We start from the raw sequence: 22584 nt of genomic DNA, 5'->3' as shown, positions 1-22584 counted from the left end.
GGCTGCAGATCATATTTCAACAGCTACAATGCAGCAGGGAACAGACAAAGGACAACCTTAAGTATAAATTCCAAGTCAGATTTTTGTGAAAAAAAGTAATCCATCAAGAAAAATCTCAGTCACAACAGGACTAGGCTTATATTTGCACATGTCCTGGTCTGACCTTTCATCTGTACGTTCGAGGCCACATTTTCTTAAATCAGGTAACAGTAAATTCAAGGTGCATTACCCATAAAGAAACGCCAAAATGGTTTGAAGCTGAAAGCAATTTAGCAAATGCAAAATGCTAAGTGATTTCAGCAGCTGACATCGATTTTTTCCCCCCTCTTGTTTTTGTACAGTGCAAGCGCTGGAATTCGATCCACCTTTCCTGGTGAGCTCAGTGAAATTTGGTTTGAGGGACTCTGGCAGCTCTCCAATACATACAGATCAATGCAAACCAAGTCCTCATGACAGTACTGCAACTCAAAATCATACAACCTGCTGATTTCAAGCAGGGCCAGGCATCTATGGGGAGTGACAGAAGAACAGCACTTAGCAACTTTTAAATTACTGCACATCCTATTAAACAAGAGCAAAAAAGACACATTCTTAAGCGATAGCATTTGTAGGAGGGATCTTTGACATTTGGAGAGGCAATTCCAACAAGCCAGACGTTTTTTTGACTTGTAAATTTTAAAAACAATGTCAGACTCCATGCTGATGCATTGTATGAATAGCACCGATTGCAAATTATGATGAAAAGTGTTAATGATGCCAATATCTGAGTAGAATTTTTTGGCTAATGACATAACCACAATCCGCCATCTTTAAATCCAAGATGGCGGCGCACCACCGACCCTCCGCAACAATAGAAGGTAAAATTTAAAAAGCCTCTTTCTCTCACGAAGCACATTTTCGCGCTCGCTTTTCCTCAGCTATGGGTGGCTTTCGACGTAAAGAACCGATAAAGGTAGGGAAAACGGAATTTGGTCCTCGTTTTCCCACAGCACCCCCCCCCCCCCCCTTCCCCTTCCCCTTCCGCACCACCGTCTGTCTCTCACTTACTTGCAGTTCGGCTTTTTCCGCTTCCCATCGCGCCTTTTCCATCTCGAACCGCGTCCATTCGTGCTGGATGAAGTGTAAAATCCCCGGCACCGTGTAAGAATCCGGCTCGGGCGAGTTTTCTGAGGTGATTTTCTCCAAGGTCGGCGAGGCCGCCGGGCTCGGACAGCCCGCGCCGCCGAGCGCTGAAGCCATGGCGGCTGGCTGCCCTTCCATCTCTTGGCCGCCTCGTCCTTGTCTCCCTGCCAGATAGTGCGCTCCCCGTCCGCCTGAATGGGCGGCGCATGCGCCCTACCGCCGGCGGAGGGCAGACTTCCTGCCAAATAATGTCCACCACAACATCCCACACTCCAGTCAAAAGTCATTCATTGAGAAGAAAGGATCTGGGTGTGTATGTGTCTCTGTCTCTGTCTGAGGGAAGCACAGGGCACCATCTGTATAGGCACATGATGCTGTAATCTCCCTGTTAATTAACTATTTTTTAAAAAAAACACTGTCTTTAGTGTCAGCTGTGGCTCAGTGGGTGGCACTCTGAGTCAGAAGGTTGTGGGTTGGAGTCGCGCTCTGCAGAAAGAAATAACTTGCATTTATATAGTACTTTTCATGACCACTGCACATTTCAAACCATCTTAAGGCGGTCTCAAACCACCTCATGAAATACTTTTTGAAGGGCAGTCACTGTTGTGATGTAGGAAACACGGCGGGTAATTTGAGCTCAGCACACTGCCACAAGCAGCAATGCAATTTTTAAATTCTTATTCCTGGGGAAGAGGTTATAGTTCGATGTGGAGATTAACAGTCAGTTCACCCACTTTAGCTGATGCAGTATAACTGGTTGTGATGCAACCAGGACTGGCTGTCTCAGGGCAGAAGTTCAGTAAATGGGCAATGATCTCATTTGTTTGGCTACAGTCACAATTTGAGCTGTTCCTTGCATTCTGCTTATGGAGCAAGTGGTCCCCATCTTCGCTGGCCCACCCTCAAGCGGCTGAGGGTTGTCCAGATTTTCTGTGGAAGGTTGAAACCTGGGACTTGAAACTTGAAACCCACTCCTGCTCCTAAGTCCTGTGTGCCTATGTTTCCTATGAATTCACCACTTGGGTCAGTTACCAGGTTGTGGTTGGTAATGTTTGCAGTCAATCTGGAGGTGCGCCATTGAGAGGTGGGGCTGTCGTCAATTTGTAAGATGTTCCAGTAGCGGCTAAGGAATTTCAAAGGAGTGTGTTTCTTTTTGAGGTTATGTGTCAATGGGAGTTTGCTGTCAGTCGCTGGTGTTCTTTGAGGAGGATGGTTTGTTTTCCTGCAGACATCAGGAGATTCAGTTTGAGCTAGCACAGGAACCCACTCGAGTTATGTTGGTCTTAGTGTCCTAGCCATAATCCTCATGGCTTCCTGGAGTTGGATATCTTGTGTGATGGCTGTTGAGCCAGGTTGAACAGAAGTACTCTGCTGTAGACCAGGGTGAGTGAAAAAGTGCCTAGTGTGTTGGCTTCACTGCCCCAGGTAGTACCTGCTAGTTTAATATGAGATTCACTCTTGTCTTGACCTTGGCTCCAGTGGCTGGAGATGTTGCCAGTAGGTCAATGTACAGTTAAGAGTGATGCCAAGATATTTTGGCATTGGGTCTGCGTTAGTGGTCAGCCACAGAACTGGACATGAATTGCTTCCCTGGCCTTCAAGTGGAAAGATGAAACGACAGTCTTGGCACTGTTTGGTCAAAGTCTCCATTTTCTGAAGTAGGCTCCCAGAGAACATTGATCTTCAGTGAGTGTTTTCTCAATGTCCTGAAGTTCTTTAGCCTGGAAAGCTAGGGCAATGTGATAATGACCATATAATCTTTTTTGTGATGTTGCTTGAGGGATAAATATTGGCCAGGACACCAGGGACAACTCCCCTGCTCGTCATCAAAATAATGCCATGGGATCTTTTGTATCCACCCAAGAAGGCAGATGGGGCTTTGGTTTAATATCTCACCCAAAAGTCGGCACCTTCGTTAGTGGTTAGTGCAGTTCGTCCTCAGTGCTGCACTAGTGTTAGCCTTGATATTTGTGCTGAGGTTCTGGTGTGGGACTTGAACCTAGAGATTCAGAGGCAAGAGTGCCACCAATTGAGTCACAGCTAACACAAAAAAATCAAGGCTGACACTCCCAATGTCAGGCCTTTAAAACAAGGTCACGTTTGTCCTCTGAGGTGGATGGAAATGCTCCCATGGCACTATTTTGAAGACTATTAGAGGAGTCATCTCCAGTGTCCCAACCAATATTTATCCCTCCACCAACATTAGTGAAACAGATCATCTAGTCATTATCATGTATGCTGTTTGTGGGAGTTTGCTGTGTGTAAATTGGCTGCCGCCTTTCCTACATCACAACAGCACTTCAAAAAGAATATGTAATTGGCTGTAAAGGGTTTTGGGATGACCTGAAGTTGTGTACATAAATTACTCTTTCTTTACAATCATCATTCCTTCAATGTGCATGAGCAACTGTCCAGAGTACAGGTATCAGTCTCTCCCGTAACCAGGGTTGCCAACTCTTCCCATTTGCCTGGGAATCACACAGAATTGTGAACTGACTTTCTGGGCAATGCTGTGAGCAGCCTGGGAGCAAGGTAGAGCTTTGCGCCTGTGCATTATTTTTTGTCTCCTCCGGAAAAGGCTTTCTGGTTCTGAGCACAAAGCCAACAGGAACATTAATAAACTACAAGGGATCTGACCTTTATGAAATAACTACAATAGCATTTACAACCTGTCAGCAAGCGTCTTGTGATCAGGCTCTTTGCAATCAGACATCACACGATCAGACCTCCCAGAAGAGTTGCGTAACAACCTATGGCCAACAAACAATCAAAAGTGTCCCACAACTTATGTTTGCCACATAGACAATGGATTGATTCAGATTACCTTAACTGATGCAAGTCCACCGTGCTTTGGTGCTCACTTAACTTCTTTTCTAGTGTGTCTTCACCATACTCATAACATTTCAGTACAGAAATAGGCCAAAAAGTCTTATCAAGATCGCTTCAGTGTTTTTCTCCAACTTATCTAATCCCCTTCTCCTTCCTCTGCCCCAATATCCTTCAATATTAATCATGGTACTTATATAATATTGCCTGTAAATGTTCAACTATAATATGATTTGCCATTCAATAATATATAAGAAAATAGGAGATACAATTGATTTTCATTGAGTTCACAGTGTCATGAATCTTGTAATCATTCCCAGATGTGGCCATCGCTGACAAGGCCAGCATTTATTTCCCATCCCTAATTGCCCTTGAGAAGGTGGTGAACTCCCTTCTTGAATACAATTTAGTGGCATTCTAGGCCCTATCAGAAAGCAGTTAAAAATGATTCACACTTATATAGTGTCTTTCACAAACACAGACATCTCAAAATGCTATTTGGCCAATTATACTTTTGTATTGTAGTCACAGTTACAGGAAAAGCAGCAGCCAATTTGAGCACAGCAAGCTCCCACAAACAGTGATGTGACAATGACCAGATAGTCTGTTTTAGTGAAATAAAAACAGAAAATGCTGGAAATCTCAGCAGATCTGGCAGCATCTGTGGAAAGAGAAACAGAGTTAACATTTCAAGTCCAATTAACACTGTTTCTCAAACAAAAACAAAAATTGCTGGAAAAACTGAGCAGGTCTGAAAGCATCTGTGGAGAGAAAGACAGTTAACGTTTTGAGTCCATATGACTCTTCTTCAGAGTTTTGTTTTGAACTCTGTTTCTCACTCCACAGATGCTGTCAGACCTGCTGAGTTTTCCAGCAATTTTTGTTTTTATTTCAGATCTCCATCATTCGCAGTATTTTGCTTTTATATCTGTTTTAGTGATGTTAACGAGTGATGAATATTGACCGGGACACCAGGGATATCTGATCTGCTCTTTTATGAAATAGTGCCATGGGATTTTTACACATCCACTCAAGAGAGCATACGGAGCCTGAAAATTGGCACCTCCAACTACGCAGCACTGCCTCTGTAGTTCACTGGAGTGTCAGCACTGAAGTCTTGGTGTGAACTTTATTGCTATGAGTCTGGTGTCATATTTTGGCCAGAACAGGACTGTTGCCTTTCCTAAAGGCCCATTAATGAACCAGCTGAGTTTTTATGGCAATTTGATAAGTTCGTGGTCACCATTACTGATATTAGCTGTTTTCTTCCAGATTTATATTAAATTAACTGAATTTAAATTCCCCCTGGTGGAATTTGAACTCGGGCTGACAGAATCATTAGTCCAGACCTCTGGATTACCAGTACAGTAGTTTAAACACTATGCTGCCATTCTCCTGTAAATATTGACCAGAACACCAGGAAGGACTCCCTTGCTGTTCGTCGATTAGTGCTGAGGCCTTGGTTCAAAGTCTGATATGAAAATTGGAACCTTAAATTCTGTAGCCCTCCTTCAGGTCTTCATTGGCAGTTTCAGCCTAGATTACATCCACTCTCTGGAGTGGGATTTGAACCCACAACCTTCTGACTCAGAGGCAAGAGTGCTATTCACTGAACCACACCTTTTATTAGCAGTAATGGAACAATTTTATATCCAAAGCCATGACCATTAGGAACTGGTTGATGCAAAAAAAGCCCCCAGCCACAAGTCATTGCAAAGTGGACATGTCAAAGTCGTACTCTACTTTTTATTATTTACTCGGACAGGGATGAATGTGGTCAAGGATGGGTTAATTCCAAATTGCCTTGTTGGTATATCGGTCCATCACAAAAGCATAGCCATGAACAGGAATTCTTTGTAAAAGGAAATCAGCTATGAAGATCAGTATTGATGTACCAAAGATTCTGTAATGATACCTGAATAGGGTTGCCAACTCCAGTTAAATGTATTCCTGGAGGTTTCATCAGATGATCCTGTCTCCATTGATATACTCCGATGCTCCTGCCATTGGCAACCAGCCTCACAGTACCATGTCCTCCCATGGCCAGTTGGAAAGCGAAAAGACTCTTCATTACTTAATTGGATGATTCTTGATTACAGAGAATATACAGCACAGAAACAGGCCATTCATTCAAACATACGAATTAAGAGCAGGAATAGGCCACTCGGTCCCTTGAGCCTGCTCCGCCATTCAATAAGATGATGGCTGATCTGATTTTGACCTCAACTCGACATTCCTCACCTCAACTCAACATTCCCAACTACCCCCCGATAACCTTTCACCCTTTTGCTTATCAAGAATCTATCTATTTCTGCCTTAAAAATATTCAAAGGGAAGAATTTTCTCCCTGTCGGGTGGGCCAGTCGCCATGCGCAATCAGCTGCGCGCCGCCATTTTAGGTGGCCTCCCAATTAAGGCCTGCCCAGCGTGACGCACGCCCAGTAGCGCTGCACTACCTGTGTGGGCGGGGGGGAGGAGGGAGAGTCTGGGCCTGCGCTCTTTCGCGCGAATCTCCCTGAGGCATGGAGCTGCCTCTGAGATTGAGATCAAAATGAAATATTGAAAAAAGAAAATTATTCAGACGTGTCCCCTGATGTGACAGTGTCACATGAGCTGGGACACGTTTATGAATTTTCATGAAAATTTTTATTGAATTAATAAACCCTTCACGAAACCTCATCCCGCCCGGGAATGAGGTTTCATGAAAAGTGCGAAGGCCACCTGGGCTCTTTGCCTGCTCGCCAACCTTAAGGTTGGACGGGCAGCCCTGTTCAATTGAATAATTAGATTACTAATGGCCATAACAGGCCTTTGACAGTTTGGCAGGCCCGCAGCCGACTCCGGTGCATGCCTGCCGAATGAAAAATTGGAATGACGTGCGGTGACTTCAGGACACCCACCTGACATCACCGCACGTCATTTTATGCATCAGCGTGTGGGGCTTGCCCCTGCACGCCAAACAGAAGATTCTGCCCAAAGACTCTGCTTCCACTGCCATTTGAGGAAGAGAGTTCCAAATATTCACTGCCCTTTGAGAGAAAAAAATTCTCCTCATCTCTGCCTTAAATGGGCAACCCCTTATTTTTAAACAGTGACTCCTAGTTCTAGATTCTCCCGCAAGAGGAAACATCCTCTCCAATATCTACCTGTTAAGACCCCTCAGAATCTTATATGGTTCAATCAAGTTGCCTCTTATTCTTCTCAACTCCAGTGGATTCAAGCCTAGCTTGTCTAACCTTTCAACATAAGACAATCCTCCCATTCCATGTATTAGCATAGTAAACCTTCTTTGAACTGCTTCCAATGCATTTATATCCTTCCTTAAATAAAGAGACCAATACTGTACACAATACTCTAGATATGGTCTCACCAACGCTCTGTATAGCTGAAGCATAACCTCTCTACTTTTGTAGTCAGTCCCCCTTGCAATAAACAATAACATTCTGTTAGCTTTCCTAATTACTTGCTGTACCTACATACTAACCTTTTGCAATTCATGCACTAACACATCCAGATCCCTCTGCATTCCAGAGCTCTGCAATCTCTCACCATTTAGATAATATGCTTCTTTTTTATTCTTCCTGCCAAGATGGACAATTTCATATTTTCCCACATTATACTCCACTTGCCAGCAGTTTGCAAACTCACTAATTTATATCCCTTTGTAGCCTCCTTATGTCCTCTCCACAACTTACTTTCTTACATATCTGTGTATAATCAGCAAATTTAGCAACCATACTTTCAGCCCCTTCATCCATGTCATTTATATAAATAGTAAAAAGTTCAGGCCCCAGCACTGATATCTGTGACACACCATTCAGTACATCCCACCAACCAGAAAATGACCCATTTATGCCTACTTTCAGTTTCCTGTCAGCTTGCCAACCTTCTGTTCATGTTGTATGTTACCCCCTACATCATGACCTTTTATTTTCCACAATAACCTTATCAGATGCCTTTTGGAAAACTAAGTACAATACATCCACCGATTCCCCTTTATCCATAGCACGTTACTTCTTCAAAGTACTCCAATAAATCGGTTAAACATGATTTCCCTCTCACAAAACCATGTTGATATATATTGATAAATAATAATTTAGATAAATAATCTGCCTGATTACCTTAAAATCATCTAACTGCCCTGCTATAACATCTTTAATAATAGCTTCTAACATTTTCCTTATGATGGATGTTAAGCTAACTGGCCTGTAGTTTCCTGCTCTCTGTCTCTCTCCCTCATTGAATAATGGAGTTACATTCGCTATTTTCTATTTTCTAATGGAACCTTTCCCAAATCTAGGAAATTTTGAAAAATTTAAGCCAATGCATCAACTATCTCTAGCCTCTTCTTTTAAGACCCTAGGATGAGGCCCGTCAGGACCTAGGGAATTGTCAGCCCGCAGCTCCAACAAGTTGCTCAGTACCACTTCCCTGACTAATTTTCTTGAGTTCTTCCTTCCCTTCCATTTCCTGATTTGCTGCTATTTCTGGGATGTTACTTGTATCCCCTGAGGTGAACACCGATGCAAAATACCTGTTCAATTCATCTGTTATCTCCTTATTTTCCATTATTAATTCCCCAGACTCATTATCTATAAGACTAACTCTCACTTTGTTAACACTTTTCTTTTTAAAATATCTATAGAAATTCTTACCATCTGTTTTTATATTTCTAACTAGCTTTCTTTCATACTCTAATTTTTCCTTCCTTATTCACTTTTTAATCATTCTTTGCTGTTTTTTATATATTGTCCAATCTTCTGATCTGCCATCCATCCTTGCACAATTATATGCCTTTTCTTTAAGTTTGATACTGTCTTTAACTTTTTTAGTTAATCACGAATGATGGGTCCTCCCCTTGGAATTTTTCTTTCTCATTGGAATGTATCTGTTTGGCCCAATTAGATGTTTATAGCCCATGCAAGTCTCCTCCCATTCCTTCTACCTCATCTCAGCCAACATATCTTTCTATTCTCTTTTCTTTCATGTACTCCTCTAATTTCATATTGAAAGCACCTAAAAGCTATTTGCTTAGACTTCCTGAGATATTGAGTTCCACATTCAATCCACTTTAAGTGAAGAAATTTCTCCTTATTTACTAATAAATCCAATAGGAAAATATCTTGGACTTAAGCACCTCCCACCCCACCTTCCACCTGAGTTTTGGATTCTGGCACAAATACTAAGGAAAAGGCCCCAACCTGTTAAATCTTTTGTGATAGCTGTAACCTGTCAGTTCTGGTGCCAACCTTAACAGTCAGATAGGTTTTTCCCAACTCCAATGCTTTTATAACTGTACTAATAAACAGGAGTGTTGAAAGAACATTTTTAAAAATACCGTATGTTTTTTTCCAGTGTTTTCTCGCAACAGTGTCTGGGAGATTAACCTTCAATTCCTGGAGCCTCCAGGCCAATCCTAAAGGCTTGGCAACCCTGCTCCTGCATGGAACACTCCAACTTGCATCTGCAGACAGACCCTACACCAGGGAGCACACGTATGAGAGTACGCACTAACTTGAACCCAGTCTATTCGTTAGCAGCCAACTATTGTGAAACAAGGTATTATTAAAATTATAAATTTAAGAAATCTATAATACTAATCCCTTTGACCACAGATGTGTGCAAGTGACATTGAAATTGTAAATATGGTTTCCGTAAACGACACCAAATGCCTTGTTCTGAATACAGTGTACAGAGCCCAGTCAAGAATAAAATTATATAATAATATTTAATAGCACAATTTCTAGAAGCTATCAGGTGGCCTTGACTGCCTCTGCTTTCAGCTTTTAGGGAGAGGGTTCTTCAGCTGGACCTGAAGTGTCTCATTGTTCAGTCGTATTGTGCTCTCTCCCCTTGATTGACTGATGCAGGACTCAGCAGCTGCTGCATACAGGCTTGTTAAAACATAAAGAGCAAGAGGACACCCTGGCTGATGTATTGCAACCTACAGACATCGTGGAGACTGGAGTCGTGGGGAGAAAGTTGGCAACCCAAGCTCAGCTGAGAGTAGGAGTGGAAAGCTGTGTCTCCTGGGTCTCAGAGTGAAGATACTGAGAGCTGGGCCACAGCCAGTTGGATGCATCTTACTTGTGCAACACGGCCTGGAGGGCTAGTGGAGGGCTAGTCCTTCGGGACATGGAACGAGGCAGTGTCAGGAGCTGAAACAAAAACAAAAATAGCTGGAAAAACTCAGCAGGTCTGACAGCATCTGCGGAGAGGAACACAGTTAGTGTTTCAAGACCGTATGACGAGCCTCCCTCAACCAGTTTATATTTCATCTCATTTCTATTTTTCCTTAGTTCTGATGAAGAGTCATACGGACTCGAAACGTTAACTGTATTCCTCTCTGCAGATGCTGTCAGACCTGCTGAGTTTTTCCAGCTATTTTTGTTTTTGTTTCAGATTTCCAGCATCCACAGTATTTTGCTTTTATCTTAGTGTCAGGAGCTGACCAGACCCCATATATGCAGGGGTGGCATGGTGTTCTACCTGTCGGTCTGTCTGAGCTCTGTCAACCTTTGTTCTCCCTCTCACTTCGCAACTCAATAGATCAGATGCTAAAATATAAAAGCATTTGTACGTGTTCCTCATTTTTGAAAATAAGCAGAAGTTGAAAATTTGCTGCTATGTTTCTTACATTACAACACTTCAGAAGTACTTCATGAGTCTGTAAAGCGCTTTAGGACTTCCTGAGGTCATCAATGCAATGTATAAAAATAAAAGGACTCACATTTATTTTGCCCTTTCATGACCTCAAGACTTCCCAAAGACCTGCACAGCCAATGAAGTACTTTTGTAGTGTAGTTGTTGTTATATTGTAGGACATGCAGCAGCCAATTTGCACACAGCAGGCTCACACAAACAGCAACAGGTGAAAATGACCAGATCATCTGTTTTAGTGATGTTATTGAGAGATAAATATTGGCCAGTGCACCAGGAAGTTGTCCCCTGCTTTTCTTCAAAATAGGGTTATGGGATCTTTTATACCCACCTGAGAGAGCAGTCAGGGCCTTGGTTTAATGTTGCTTCCGACAGTGCAGCACTCCCTCAATACTGCACTCTGAATGCCAGCCTAGATTTATGTGCTCCAGTCTGTGAAGTGGGACTTGAACCCACAATCTTCTGACTCAGAGATGAGAACACTACTAACTAGGCCACAGCTAACACATTCAAAATATAAATGCAAGTTTTTATTTTAATGATGCCAAAGTATCTCAGTTGTTTTATCTGCCCCTTCAGTTTTCTTATCATCTCATCAAAAATAAATGTTGATGTCCCTGTCCTGAAGTTGCTGACTGTTATTGGCATAAAGCTCTGTTGGTGCCAGTACGTTGATCAAGTGGTTGGAATAGATAGAGATATTTCACTGGGCCTTATCCTTTCCTCATTCCAGCAGGTGGAAGTAAAAGATCCCATGGCCCTATTTTGAAGAAGAGCAGGGGACAACTTCCTGGTGCACTGGCCAATACTTATCTCTCAATAACATCACTGAAACAGATGATCTGGTCATTTTCACCTGTTGCTGTTTGTGTGAGCCTGCTGTGTGCAAATAGCCTGGAGAGAGAACTCTGGCTAGTTTTAATTTTTCTCTCTTTAACTCAAGGACCACTGAATAGTTTATAGCACTCCCATCTGCTTCAGCAGCACTCCCATTACACTATGATATGACCTGTTTCCATTTCGTAATTAATTTGGTTTATTTTCAATCAATCCAGGTTTTGTGGCCATTTGGAATTGTCGTATAATGCATAGAAGACACCAACAAAACCTCAATTCTGGAACTGGGAGTGTGAGGGAAGCATCTAGGTGGAAGAAACTGTTTCTTAATTTCAGGTAAATCTCTGTCTATGTTGTTTCTTTAAAAAAAATAAAGTAGACTCCCAGTTTTGATCCTCCATCTGATGAACCAGCAGGCAAAAATCCAAGTGCTACAGTTGCATCCCTGAACTAGGGTGGAGAGAATCAGCCATAGTTATTATGCTTGAACACTTTCTAGAAAGTGCATGTGTCGGGACATAAGATGAACTGCACCATAAATGCTCCTTTCATGCTCAACAAGTCCTAGATTGGGATTTGAACCTGGAGCTTCTGGCTCAGAGATAGGATACTAAACCATAATAACTCCTTGTGTATAGGAAGAGGCTCAGTGAAATGTCTCTAACCATCCTAAAGCCTAACCACTTGATTAAGGACTGTACCTGATGCATTGGGCAATGCCCATCTTAGTTGAATGCCCTGCCGTTACTGCTTGAAATATAAATGCAAGTTTTTATTTTTATAATACCAAGGTATCTCAATTGTTTTATTTGCCCCTTCAGTTTTTTTATCCTCTCATCAAAAAAAGCATTAATGTCTCTCTCCTGAAGTTGCTGATTCTTATTGGGGTATAGTCCTGTTGGTGCCAGTACCTTGATCAATTGGTTAGGCTTTGGAATAGATAGAGATATTTCACTGAGCCCCAGCCTTTTCTCACTCCAGCAGGGGTAACTTGATAATGGCTTGGAGACAGAATTCTGGTTATTTTACTCTTTTTCTCTTTAACTCAAGGACTGCTGACTAGTTTATAGCACTCCCCATTTAGTAATTAATTTGGTTTATTTTCAATCAATCCAAGCTTTGTGGCCATTTGGTCATATCCTATAATGCACAGAAATCACCAACAAAACCTCACTTCTGGGACTGATAGTGTGAGAGAAACATCTAGACTAAAGATGGAAGAAACTGTTTCTTTGCATTTACGAATGAAAAATCAGGTCTTGGGGAGGGTACCAGAGTACACCTGCTCCCGAGTTAGCATCTTCAGGAGATGGGAGGGAGAAAACTGACACAATAAAGCTTCTGGGTTCTTCTGGCCTATATGCTTTTGTTCAAGTCGGCCAGGAAGTATACTAATCTGCTGCTCTCCTTGCACACATCTTAATTGAAGGCAGGAAGCTAAAGATTGTCCGCTCGCACTCTTAGGCAGTGGAATATGGGACTGGAAAGACAACATGCTATACGAGATGGTTAAAAAACAACTTGGATAGCAGCAAGTTCCTTTAGACTCTTCTCTCCCAGACGATGTTCCCCTCCCATCTACCCATCATACTTATGTTCTTATTGCAGCTGTAAGCAGCATCTTAGGGCCATCACCTTAAGAGAAGTGTCCTGAAGGGCTTTGTTCCCTCAGTTTGTAAAACTCAGGGTAGTGTCCTAGGCCCAACCATCTTCAGCAGCTTCATCAATGACCTTCCCTCCATCAGTAAGGTCAGAAGTGGGATGTTTGCTGCTGATTGCACAATGTTTAGCACCATTCACAACTCCTCAAATACTGAAGCAGTCCCTGCCAATAGCAAGACCTGGACAACATTCAGGAGCAATGAAAATTGAGGATGCTCAAAAGGCCAGAATCTGATGAGCACAGAGATCTCAGCGGGTGTACAGCCAGAGGAGGTTCCAGAGATGGAGAGACAGAGATTTCTCTGTAACCTCCTCCAGCTGTACAACCCACCAACATCTCTGTACCCCTCCAATTCTGGCTTCTTGAGCATCGCTGATGCACATTGGCGATTTGTTCAAAATAAAGAGGTCATTGAATAAAGAGGTCATTTTTAAAAATGGACAGGGCAGGTGGGAGGCTGGTCATAGTCTTAGCATCTAAGTCAGGAGGCTGTTCCAGTCCCACGGCAGGGTCACGTACACTAACGCTTTACGTTATGAACGATTACAACAGCAAAATGCCAATAATCTGACATAAAAACAGAACGTGCTGGAAATACTTAGCAAGTGAGGCAGCATCTGTGGAGAGAGAATATGGAGAAATTTTTTATTAAATTATATCTTCCAGCTATTTGCACTGCACCATCAAAAGTGCCATCTTTCAGATGAGATGTTGACCCAGGCTGTCTTCTGAGGTGGCCATAAAAGATCCAGTGGCACAATTCAAAAGCAGGGGAGCTCTCCCCACCGTGTACTGGCTAATGTTTAAAACTTCAACCAACATCACTCTTTAAACAAAACATTGTCTCATTTTGGTTTGTGGGAACTTGCTCTGCGCAAATTGCTGCCAAATTTTCCTGCATTACAACACTGACTACACTTCAAAGTGAAGAGCTTTGGAAGGACCTGAGATCTTAAAGACATTGTATAACTGCAAGCTCTTGCTTTCTTCCTTTGATTGCAACCAGAAAGGTACAGTCTGTGTCTGATTCTGATGTCAAATTGGCTGCCAGGAAATTCCACTCCTTGAAGTCTTGGAAACAGTAGGAGCCAACACCCTGTGAGTTTGAACTGACTGGCCTGAACTTATTATTTAAAGGATAAAATCCTTTCAGTGACAAGACCTTGCATGTAAAGCACCTGTTTGTTTTTATGTTTTTTTAACAGCCAAGTCATTCTTGATCCAGCTGGTCATGTTGGATGCTTCTGCCCCAGTCTGTTTTTCCATACTTGAATTTTAATTAGGGATGAGTGTGGGAGCTGTCAGTGCTCAGTCCCAGCCTGACTTGACTGGTTGATCCTTTAGGCAACTTACATTCTGCTCTACCCACCAATGTTTTATTTAGGTTCTGACTTTAACCCGAGCATAATGGTGACTGTTTTAGCTGCAAGAGCATCTGGTAACTTCTTCACTTAGGTAGTTGGAGAGAAGAGGAGCAAAGATACTACGGAAACACACTCCTGTTTGGAGTGAAAGTGCTGGTGAGTGGAGAAACTGATGGCGGAGGAGCAGGGTGGTGGTCACCATCAACGCAAACAAAAATAAAAAGACTTGAACTGATATAGCGCCTTTTATGACCTCAGGACGCCTTCCTAGTTGCTGAAATACTAATCAAGTGTAGTCGCTTGTCATATAGGAAATGTGGCAGACAGTTTGTGCACAACAAGATTTAACAAACAGCAATGAAATAAATGACAAGATTGCTTGTTTTTTTTTAAGATGTTGGTTAATGCATTAATATCGGTCAGGACACAAGAGCAGGTCAGAGGCTGGGAATTCTGCAGAGAATAGCTCACCTCCTGCCTCCCCAAAGCCTGTCCACCATCTGCAAGATACAAGACAGGAGTGTGATGGAATAGTCTCCACTTGCCTGGATGAGTGCAGCTCCAGTAACACTCAAGCTCCATACCATCCAGGACAAAACAGCCCGCTTTATTGGCAACATAAACATTCACTTCCTCCACCACCAACGCACAGTGGCAGCAATGTTTACCACCTGCAAGATGCACTGCAGCAACTCACCAACACCTTTCAAACTCACAACCTGTACCATCTAGAAGATCAAGGGCAGCAGATGCCAACACCCCCTCCAAGCCACACACCATCCTTCACTGTCACTGGATCAAAATCCTGAAACTCCCTAACAGCACTGTGGGTGTACCTACACCACATGGACTGCAGCAGTTCAAGTAGACAGGTCACTACCACTGATGGGCAACAAATGCTGGCCTAGCCAGCGATGCTCACATCCTGTGAAAGAATAAAAAAAACCACTGGGTAAACCTCCCCTGCTGTTCTTCAAAAATGTGGTGGTATCTTTAACGTCCACCTGAGAGAGCGGATGGGGGCATCGAATTAATATCTTATCCAGAGATGATACCTCCAACAATGCAGCTGGCACTCCATCGGTACTAGAACTGGAGTGTCAGCCTGGATTTTGGATTCACTGACATGAGACTTGAACTCAAGACCTTTTGACTCAGGGCAAAAGTGCTCTCTCAAAGATTAATCGAAGAAGTTTGCAGTCTTCAGTAACTGGAATTTTGGTAGAGCATGGCACCACATATTGATAGAAATGACACTACCTAAACTCAGTGGCAGCACTGAAAATTATTTTTATCGAGGAAACAAATGATGGCCATCCCCCAGAGTGCTTATCCAGGTCAGTGCCATTTGCATCAGGCAATTTTGTACTGGACTCTGATATTCTTCTTAGCTACAATTTTAGGACATTTCCATCCCTCATTAATGCAAAATTACAGTCAATCCTTCCCCACCCAGTAATCCATGCAAATAAAACAAATACAATTGATAATATGTAATTGTTGAGAATTCCCAATTAAAGGCCCAAGGCTCACAACATTGGGCAGCAGCAGCAAGAAGAAAGCAGAAGCTGAGGTAAACCAGAAAGTGAGGATTAGTGGATGTCAAGTTTGCATTTTTAAAGATTTTAAAATTGTTGAAGGAAGGGCAGACTGAGGAAGGCAAGGACACCACAGTTCAGAAGTCTTGGGAAAGAAACAGAGTAAGCAGACAGTTTGATGAGTCTGGACTTCAACACAATGTGAAAGCAATGTAGGAGGAGGATATGGAATGATACATTTAGAAAAGAAGAGAAAATTTCAGAAGAGCAATGCCCATAACATCAATAAAAAGAGTGAGACCAGGAAGATTACATACTACTTGAAAATTTCTTGGACAAGAAGGAAATCAAATGTTATGGAGATATGATAAATGGAGTTGATCTAGAAATAGTCCTTAGGTACTGCCCCCTCTCCTTCAAATTTGAAATCAACACCCTCTCCTCAAAACACCAACCCTTGACCGTCCTTGCAAACTACCACTACATCTCCAACCCTACTTTCATCTCTAAAGTCTGTGATTGTCACCTAAATCCATGCCCATCTTTCCTGGAACTTCATATTTGAATCCCTCCAATCAGGTATCCACCCCTACCACAGTACTGAAATCGCTTCTATCGACGTCACGAGTGCCGTCCTATGTGAGTGTGACAAAGATAAACTTTCCTTTCCTTCTCAACATGTCTGCAGTCTTTAACATGATTGACCATACCATCCTCCTCCAATGCCTCTCCACCATTGTCCAGCTGAGTGGGGCTGCATTTGCCAGGTTCCTTTCTTATCTATTCAGTCGTAGCCAGAGAATTACCTGCAATGGCTTCTCTTTTCGCTCCCACACCTAGATTCCTCTGGTATCCAGGAATTTAACCTTAACCCCAACCCCCCCACTAATTTCTTATTTACATGACGCCCCTCCCAAAACACAGCATCAGTTTCCACATGTGTGCGAATGTCATCCATCTTTACTTCACCACAAACTCATTCGACCCCCTTCACTGTTTCCAATTTGTCACACTGCTTATCTGACATCCAGTACTGCATGAGCACAAATTTCTTCCAACTAATTATTGGGAAGTCCAAAGCCATTGTCTTCAGTCTCTGCCACAAACTCCGTGCTTTAACCACTGACAATCTGTCTGAGGCCAGACTGTTTGCAATCTTGGCGTAAGTTTGACTTCAAGATGAACTTCCAACCACATATCTGCACCCTCACAAAGACCATTGATTTCCATCTCTGCAACATCATCTAACTCTGCCCCGCCTCAGCTCATCAACTGCTGAAACCCTTATCCATGCGTTTGTTATCTCTATACTTGACTACTTCAATGCAATTCTAGCTGGCCCACCCCATGTTCTACCCTCTGTAGATTTGAAGTCACCCAAAACTCTGCTACCTGTGTCCAAACTCTCAGAAAGTACCGTTCACCCATCACCTCTGTGCTAGCCGACCTACCTCCCAATTAAGCAATGCCTCAATTTTAAGATCACCATCCTTGTTTTCAAATCCCTCTATGGCTTTGCCCCTCCTGATCTCTGTAATCTCCTCCATACCTGCAACCCTACAAGATATCTGCACTTCTCTAATTCAGGTCTCTTGAGCATGCCTGGTTTTAATGACCCCATTTTAAGTGGCTGTGCCTTCAGCTGCTTGGTCCCTAAGCTCAAGAATTCCCTCCCTAAACTTCTACCTCCTCTTTTCTCCTTTAAGATGCTCCTTCAAACAACTCTTGGCCAAGCTTTTGGTCATCTGCCGCAATATCTCCAAATGTGGCTCCGTATCAGACTTTGTTTATAAGTCCCCTGTGAAGCGTCTTGAGACATTTTACTACATTAATGGTGCTATATAAATGCAAGTTGTTGTTGTTCGGGCATGATCTTATTGAATGGTGCAGCGGGTTTGAGTTGCCATATACAACCTACCCCTGTTCCTATTTCTTATTTTCTTAAGTTCTCTTAGGTGGTACTCTACAAGTGCAAAGTATTCACTGACTTGTATCTTCAGAAAGACCAGACTGGGGAGATTCCATTCTGTGGGTGTTCATTATTTGATGGGTATTTTGCTCTCTATACTCCATAAATGTTTCTTTTTTGTTTTTAGATCCATTGAAGACCATGCATTTCTGGTGAATTAATTGCAAATATTAGTTGTCCAAGAATCAGGATCCTGGCTTGATTGTTAATTGTTGTGATGTCAAAAGGCAACAAGAGATTATTCAAGAAAAGCTGCTACTTGAACTAATTAATTACCAACACTACTGAATTTATAAAAAGCACAATGCGGGTTAGTTTTTGCCAGATGCTGCTGACCGGGGCAATAATGGTGAATCTAGTTGTACTTTACTACGTCTCCAGAACTCAACAACAAATGCTGAAGCACAAAGACCCAGGGAAGGCTGCCTCCAGGAGGTCGGCGATTTCAAGGGTCATTGGGGTCACTGTGCTGATACGAGAGTTCGAAGACTTTGAGAATTGGGTGGTAGGTGTAGTGCAATCCTTCTGGAAGGAAAGGCCTGACCAGCCCATTGTGGTGGTGGCTGACAAACTGCCATACCCGCCGTTGGGTCTACCCGACAAGCAGAACATACAGGTGGTGCTGTTGAATGCATCTCCCGATCAGCCATACTACATCACCAGACCCGAGTTCTACATCAACACCGAATACACCCTTCTGGTGCCTGATGGGGTGCAGTTGGACTCAACTCAGCAGCTTGATCGTCTTCTTCGAGAATTTGAGGCCAACAAAGGAAAGGTTCGAATGGTGGCAGCTCCTATTCAGGCTGCGGAAAAATTTCAGTGTCTAAACTTGCGGGTTAGTCTTAAGGAGTGGAGCGCAGTCTACAGCCTTTCTCCAGCCCAGGTTTGTGATGCCATTGATGGAGATGCTGTGGTTCTTCTTCGAACCGAAGATTTGTTCAACCTCTCTCAGCCCATGGTAAGGCCACTCATGATGTCCCTCTTTGTTCAGTCTTCATTGCGTGGCTGGAAAGTGAAGATGACAGAGAGTGTGATGTTCTCCTCGTACCACCGCTCTTTGTTCATGTCGGCCCATAACCGCTGGAAAGCTGACATCAACGAAAAAGCGAGGTTGGCCCAACTCTTCAAAGACTTCGGCTTGAAGCATGTGGTGCAGGCCAATGGAAAGGAGCAGTGGTATGGGTGCAACAAAGACACTCCTCGCTGCTTTGGCACGGTGCATGATGACACGCCAGAGTACCTGTATCAGAACAGGTGGACTCCGCCTTGTTGCCTCAAAGCCTTACGTGAGACCACCAAGTATGTCATAAACATCTTGGAGTCCTCAGGTGTCCGCTACTGGCTAGAGGGTGGAACGCTTCTTGGAGCAGTCCGTCATCAGGACATCATCCCATGGGACTATGATGTGGATCTTGGAATTTATCTGGATGATGTGGAGAACTGCGAGTTCCTGAGGAGCCTGGACTCTGGTTCAGTTGTTGATGAAAATGGCTACGTGTGGGAAAAGGCTGTGGAAGGAGACTTCTACCGAGTGCAGTACAGCGAAAGCAACCACTTGCACGTTGACTTGTGGCCATTCTATGCCAGAGAAGGAATCATGACCAAAAACACTTGGATGGATCACAAGCAGGACGTGGAGTTCCCAGAGCACTTTCTGAAGCCATTGGTCCCCATGCAGTTTGCTGGGATAACTGCTCTTGCACCCAACAATCACAGGCGCTTCTTGGAATTGAAATTTGGAGAGGGAGTTATCGAAAACCCTGAGTACCCAAACCCTGCCAAGAAAAAATTGGAGAAGATGGACTAAATATGGAGGATAGTAGACATCTTGGAATGAGTTATAGGGCCAATACTCAAGCAATTCAGATGCTAGAACTTTTTGAGATATGGTATTACCTCAAAATGATATCCCAGATATTTGTTATTTCACATTTGTTTCCTCCTCCCCATTCTTTTCCTGCAGGCATTGGATCTTCCTGGGGTATAGTTCCGTGAGTATGGGGGCATTATCTGGCCCTTCTCGATTTAGGGGACCAGACAGTGATTGTTAGCGAGTTACTGGAAGATGGAAGACTAGCCTGATCCCAACATTGCCGGGGATCCACACTCGTCCTTTCCAACAGAAGGTGCTGTATCTTCGTAGCAGCTGGAACCGTAGCTGATCTTATTCCCCACACAAGACCAGCTGAATAGTGAGAGATCAAACGCAAGGCCTCTGATCCTCTGTCTCGATGCTGCACCAAGCAGTTCCTTTAACCACTAAAGCCAAAGTTAGGGTGGGAGCTTTGCATCTTTAAATATACAAATTAGAACAATGGCTTGGATGAACAAATATGGGGTTGTAAAGAGGCAAATTTGCACAGAAGAGACAAAATTTTGAGGGGAGGAAGGGGGCATCTCAAACTCCCACCCATACAGAATTATGAACCCAACTGAGCTGAGAAAATAGAATGACCTAAGATTATTATGTGCATGTAAAATTTGAACTGTTAAAATATGCAGACCATTAGAAGTTGTTATGTGATTGTTCATGGCCTGGGCTAAACATGACCCAAGCCATGGCTAAATCACTGATGTACTCCCTGAAGAATGTGCCATTAATGCCATGTCAAAACTTCAATCCACTGCCCATTAAATAGAATTCCCAATCCAGACTTCAGGTATTCTCTTGATTTATACACTCTTTTTCAGCTCAGTTTCTCCAGCTCTTTGTTCAAAATCCTGGACACAAATTCCAGCTCATCCAATACTCTGCAACTCGCATCTTATCCACTCTGTCACCTTCATTAGCTCTCCATTCCTTGGTTATTAGTGTCAAACTAGTAGGCCTCATATACAGATGCTGCCATGGCCTCACCCTATTTGACCATAGCAATCTCCTTGGCTTAATGATGTCACTCTTGTCTCTGAGTTCAAAGGTTGTGAGCCACTAGCCACACTCCAGACACTGAAATACATAAGCTATGCGATACTTAGGTGCAATACTAAGGGGTTGCTGCACTGTCAGTATTGCTGTCTTTGAGATAATTAGATCCAAGCCCCGAATGCCCTCTGAAGTGAATGCAAAAGCTCGCATGGCACTGTTCAAGAGATGAAGGGAGTTCCTTCAAGTGTTCTAACCTACATTTGGCAGATTATCTCGTCATTATCTCTTTGCTATATGTAGGAGCTTGCTAGCGCAAATTGGCCACAACATTTCCTATGTTACAACTGTGAATATACTTCAAAAGTACTTTAATGAAGCACTTCAGGGCACCTTGAGGTTGTGAAAGGTGATATACAAATGTAAGTCTTTCTTTCTTGGAGTCCTACATCAAAGTTCGCTGTTCCTGATCAGAAATGGGAGTCCTAAGATATTGCCCAAGGACCTCACCCTCCTGTCATACTAGCGTGATCGGTTAACTCAGCGTAGAATGTGGAACCAGAGCTGGGCCCTTCCAATGAGGCAGTGCAATCATTTAACAGAGCCCCTTTGTCCGACAAACCATGAAACACAGTCAAATTCTTGCCAAGACAGCAGCACATACTGGACATCTAATGACATCGGTGCAGCTGTAAACTGTGCCGACTGAGACAAATTACAAACAACTAAGCAGCTCGCAGCAATTTTGCCGATTGGCAGATTTTTGTTCTTATCCGAGCTGGAAAACTTCTTGGCAAACTCCTCTATGTTTGTCAGCCGTCTCCCATTGCCCAGCGCTGCGGTCCAACAATGTAACCGGCCCACACTTACAGGAAAGAATTAAAACCATCTCAACCATTTCCCCTTAAAGATTAAGTGATGGAAGTTAACTCTTTACTGTGACCAGCAAGAAAATTCCACAATTGGCTTTTCTTTCTCCCTCACCACAATTTTCCCCCCTCACTCAGCCTAACTCATGGCCACAGGCACAACACCCAATTTCCTGTTCTTAAAGCACTTCTAGATAAAGAAAGACTTGCATTTATATAGTGGGCAGAGTTTTCTGCCTGCCGCTGGGCGGGCCCAACCCAATCTCCGGCGGGCAGGGAGCCGATCCCCGCCGGAGAAGCGGGCCTCGCCGCCATTTTACGTGGGCGGGCCAATTAAGGCCCGTCTGGCGGGAAGCGAGCGCTATGCACTTCCTGTGTGGGGGGGAGGGATTCCCCAAAAGCGAGAGCGTGCTCTTTTGCGCATGCGCACAAAAGAGCGCACATCTCCCTGAGGATAAGTGCTGCCTCAGGGAGATCGCTGACACTTTTAAAAACGTTAAAAATAGAGAAAAAAAAATTCCTTAACGTGTCCCCCTCTTGTGACAATGTCACATGAGACGGGACATGTTCATTAATTACACTAAAGCTTTATTAAACTTTTTAAATCCCTACATGAAACCTCATCCCGCCGGTGGTTGAGGTATAATGTTTTTTCGATTGCCCGCCAGGGCTTGTGGCCTGCCCACCAACCTTAAGGTTGGACGGGTAGGTCCTTTAATTGTGTCAAAGATCCTGTCAATGGTCTCAACTGGCCATTGACAGGTCAACGGGCGCACAGCTGATTCGGCTGAGCCCCCGCCTTCCTGAAAATTGAAATGGGGCGGGATGACGTCAAGGGTTTCCCCCTGACGTCATCCCGTGTCAGCGAGC

At 43.4% G+C, this 22584-nt stretch overlaps 2 protein-coding genes across 4 annotated transcripts in view; one reads left to right on the top strand and one right to left on the bottom strand.

The window, feature by feature from the left end:
• The window catches only part of LOC121272515 (striatin-3-like), a 49910-nt gene extending 48612 nt beyond the window's left edge, over positions 1–1298 (bottom strand). Inside the window, exon 1 of the mRNA XM_041179130.1 lies at positions 1048–1298. Coding sequence (XP_041035064.1) covers positions 1048–1260 — 213 coding nt within the window. The 5' untranslated portion in view covers positions 1261–1298. The remainder of the gene's footprint in view (positions 1–1047) is intronic.
• LOC121272516 (fukutin related protein) lies at positions 801–20630 on the top strand. Of its 3 annotated transcripts, XM_041179133.1 has the most exons (5): positions 878–952; positions 9304–9507; positions 11664–11781; positions 14115–14206; positions 18107–20630. In XM_041179133.1, exon 5 carries the CDS (start codon positions 18284–18286, stop codon positions 19787–19789), a length of 1506 nt encoding a protein of 501 aa, XP_041035067.1. In that variant the 5' UTR covers positions 878–952; positions 9304–9507; positions 11664–11781; positions 14115–14206; positions 18107–18283; the 3' UTR covers positions 19790–20630. The 3 variants fall into 3 exon arrangements, with proteins under 3 accessions (XP_041035065.1, XP_041035066.1, XP_041035067.1); XM_041179131.1 differs by lacking the exons at positions 878–952; positions 14115–14206 and adding an exon at positions 801–857; XM_041179132.1 differs by lacking the exon at positions 14115–14206 and having other exon boundaries at positions 854–952.
• Positions 20631–22584: the final 1954 nt, after the last annotated feature.

Source organism: Carcharodon carcharias, chromosome 34 (assembly GCF_017639515.1).
Source record: "Carcharodon carcharias isolate sCarCar2 chromosome 34, sCarCar2.pri, whole genome shotgun sequence".
Lineage (NCBI taxonomy): Eukaryota > Metazoa > Chordata > Chondrichthyes > Lamniformes > Lamnidae > Carcharodon > Carcharodon carcharias.
The sequence above is the reverse complement of the archived record's forward strand: the minus strand, read 5'-3'. Positions and strand labels throughout refer to the sequence as shown.

Bases quoted from the DNA above. Each gene is read 5' to 3' on its own strand.
- LOC121272516 (XM_041179131.1), top strand. From the start codon at position 18,284: ATGCGGGTTAGTTTTTGCCAGATGCTGCTGACCGGGGCAATAATGGTG.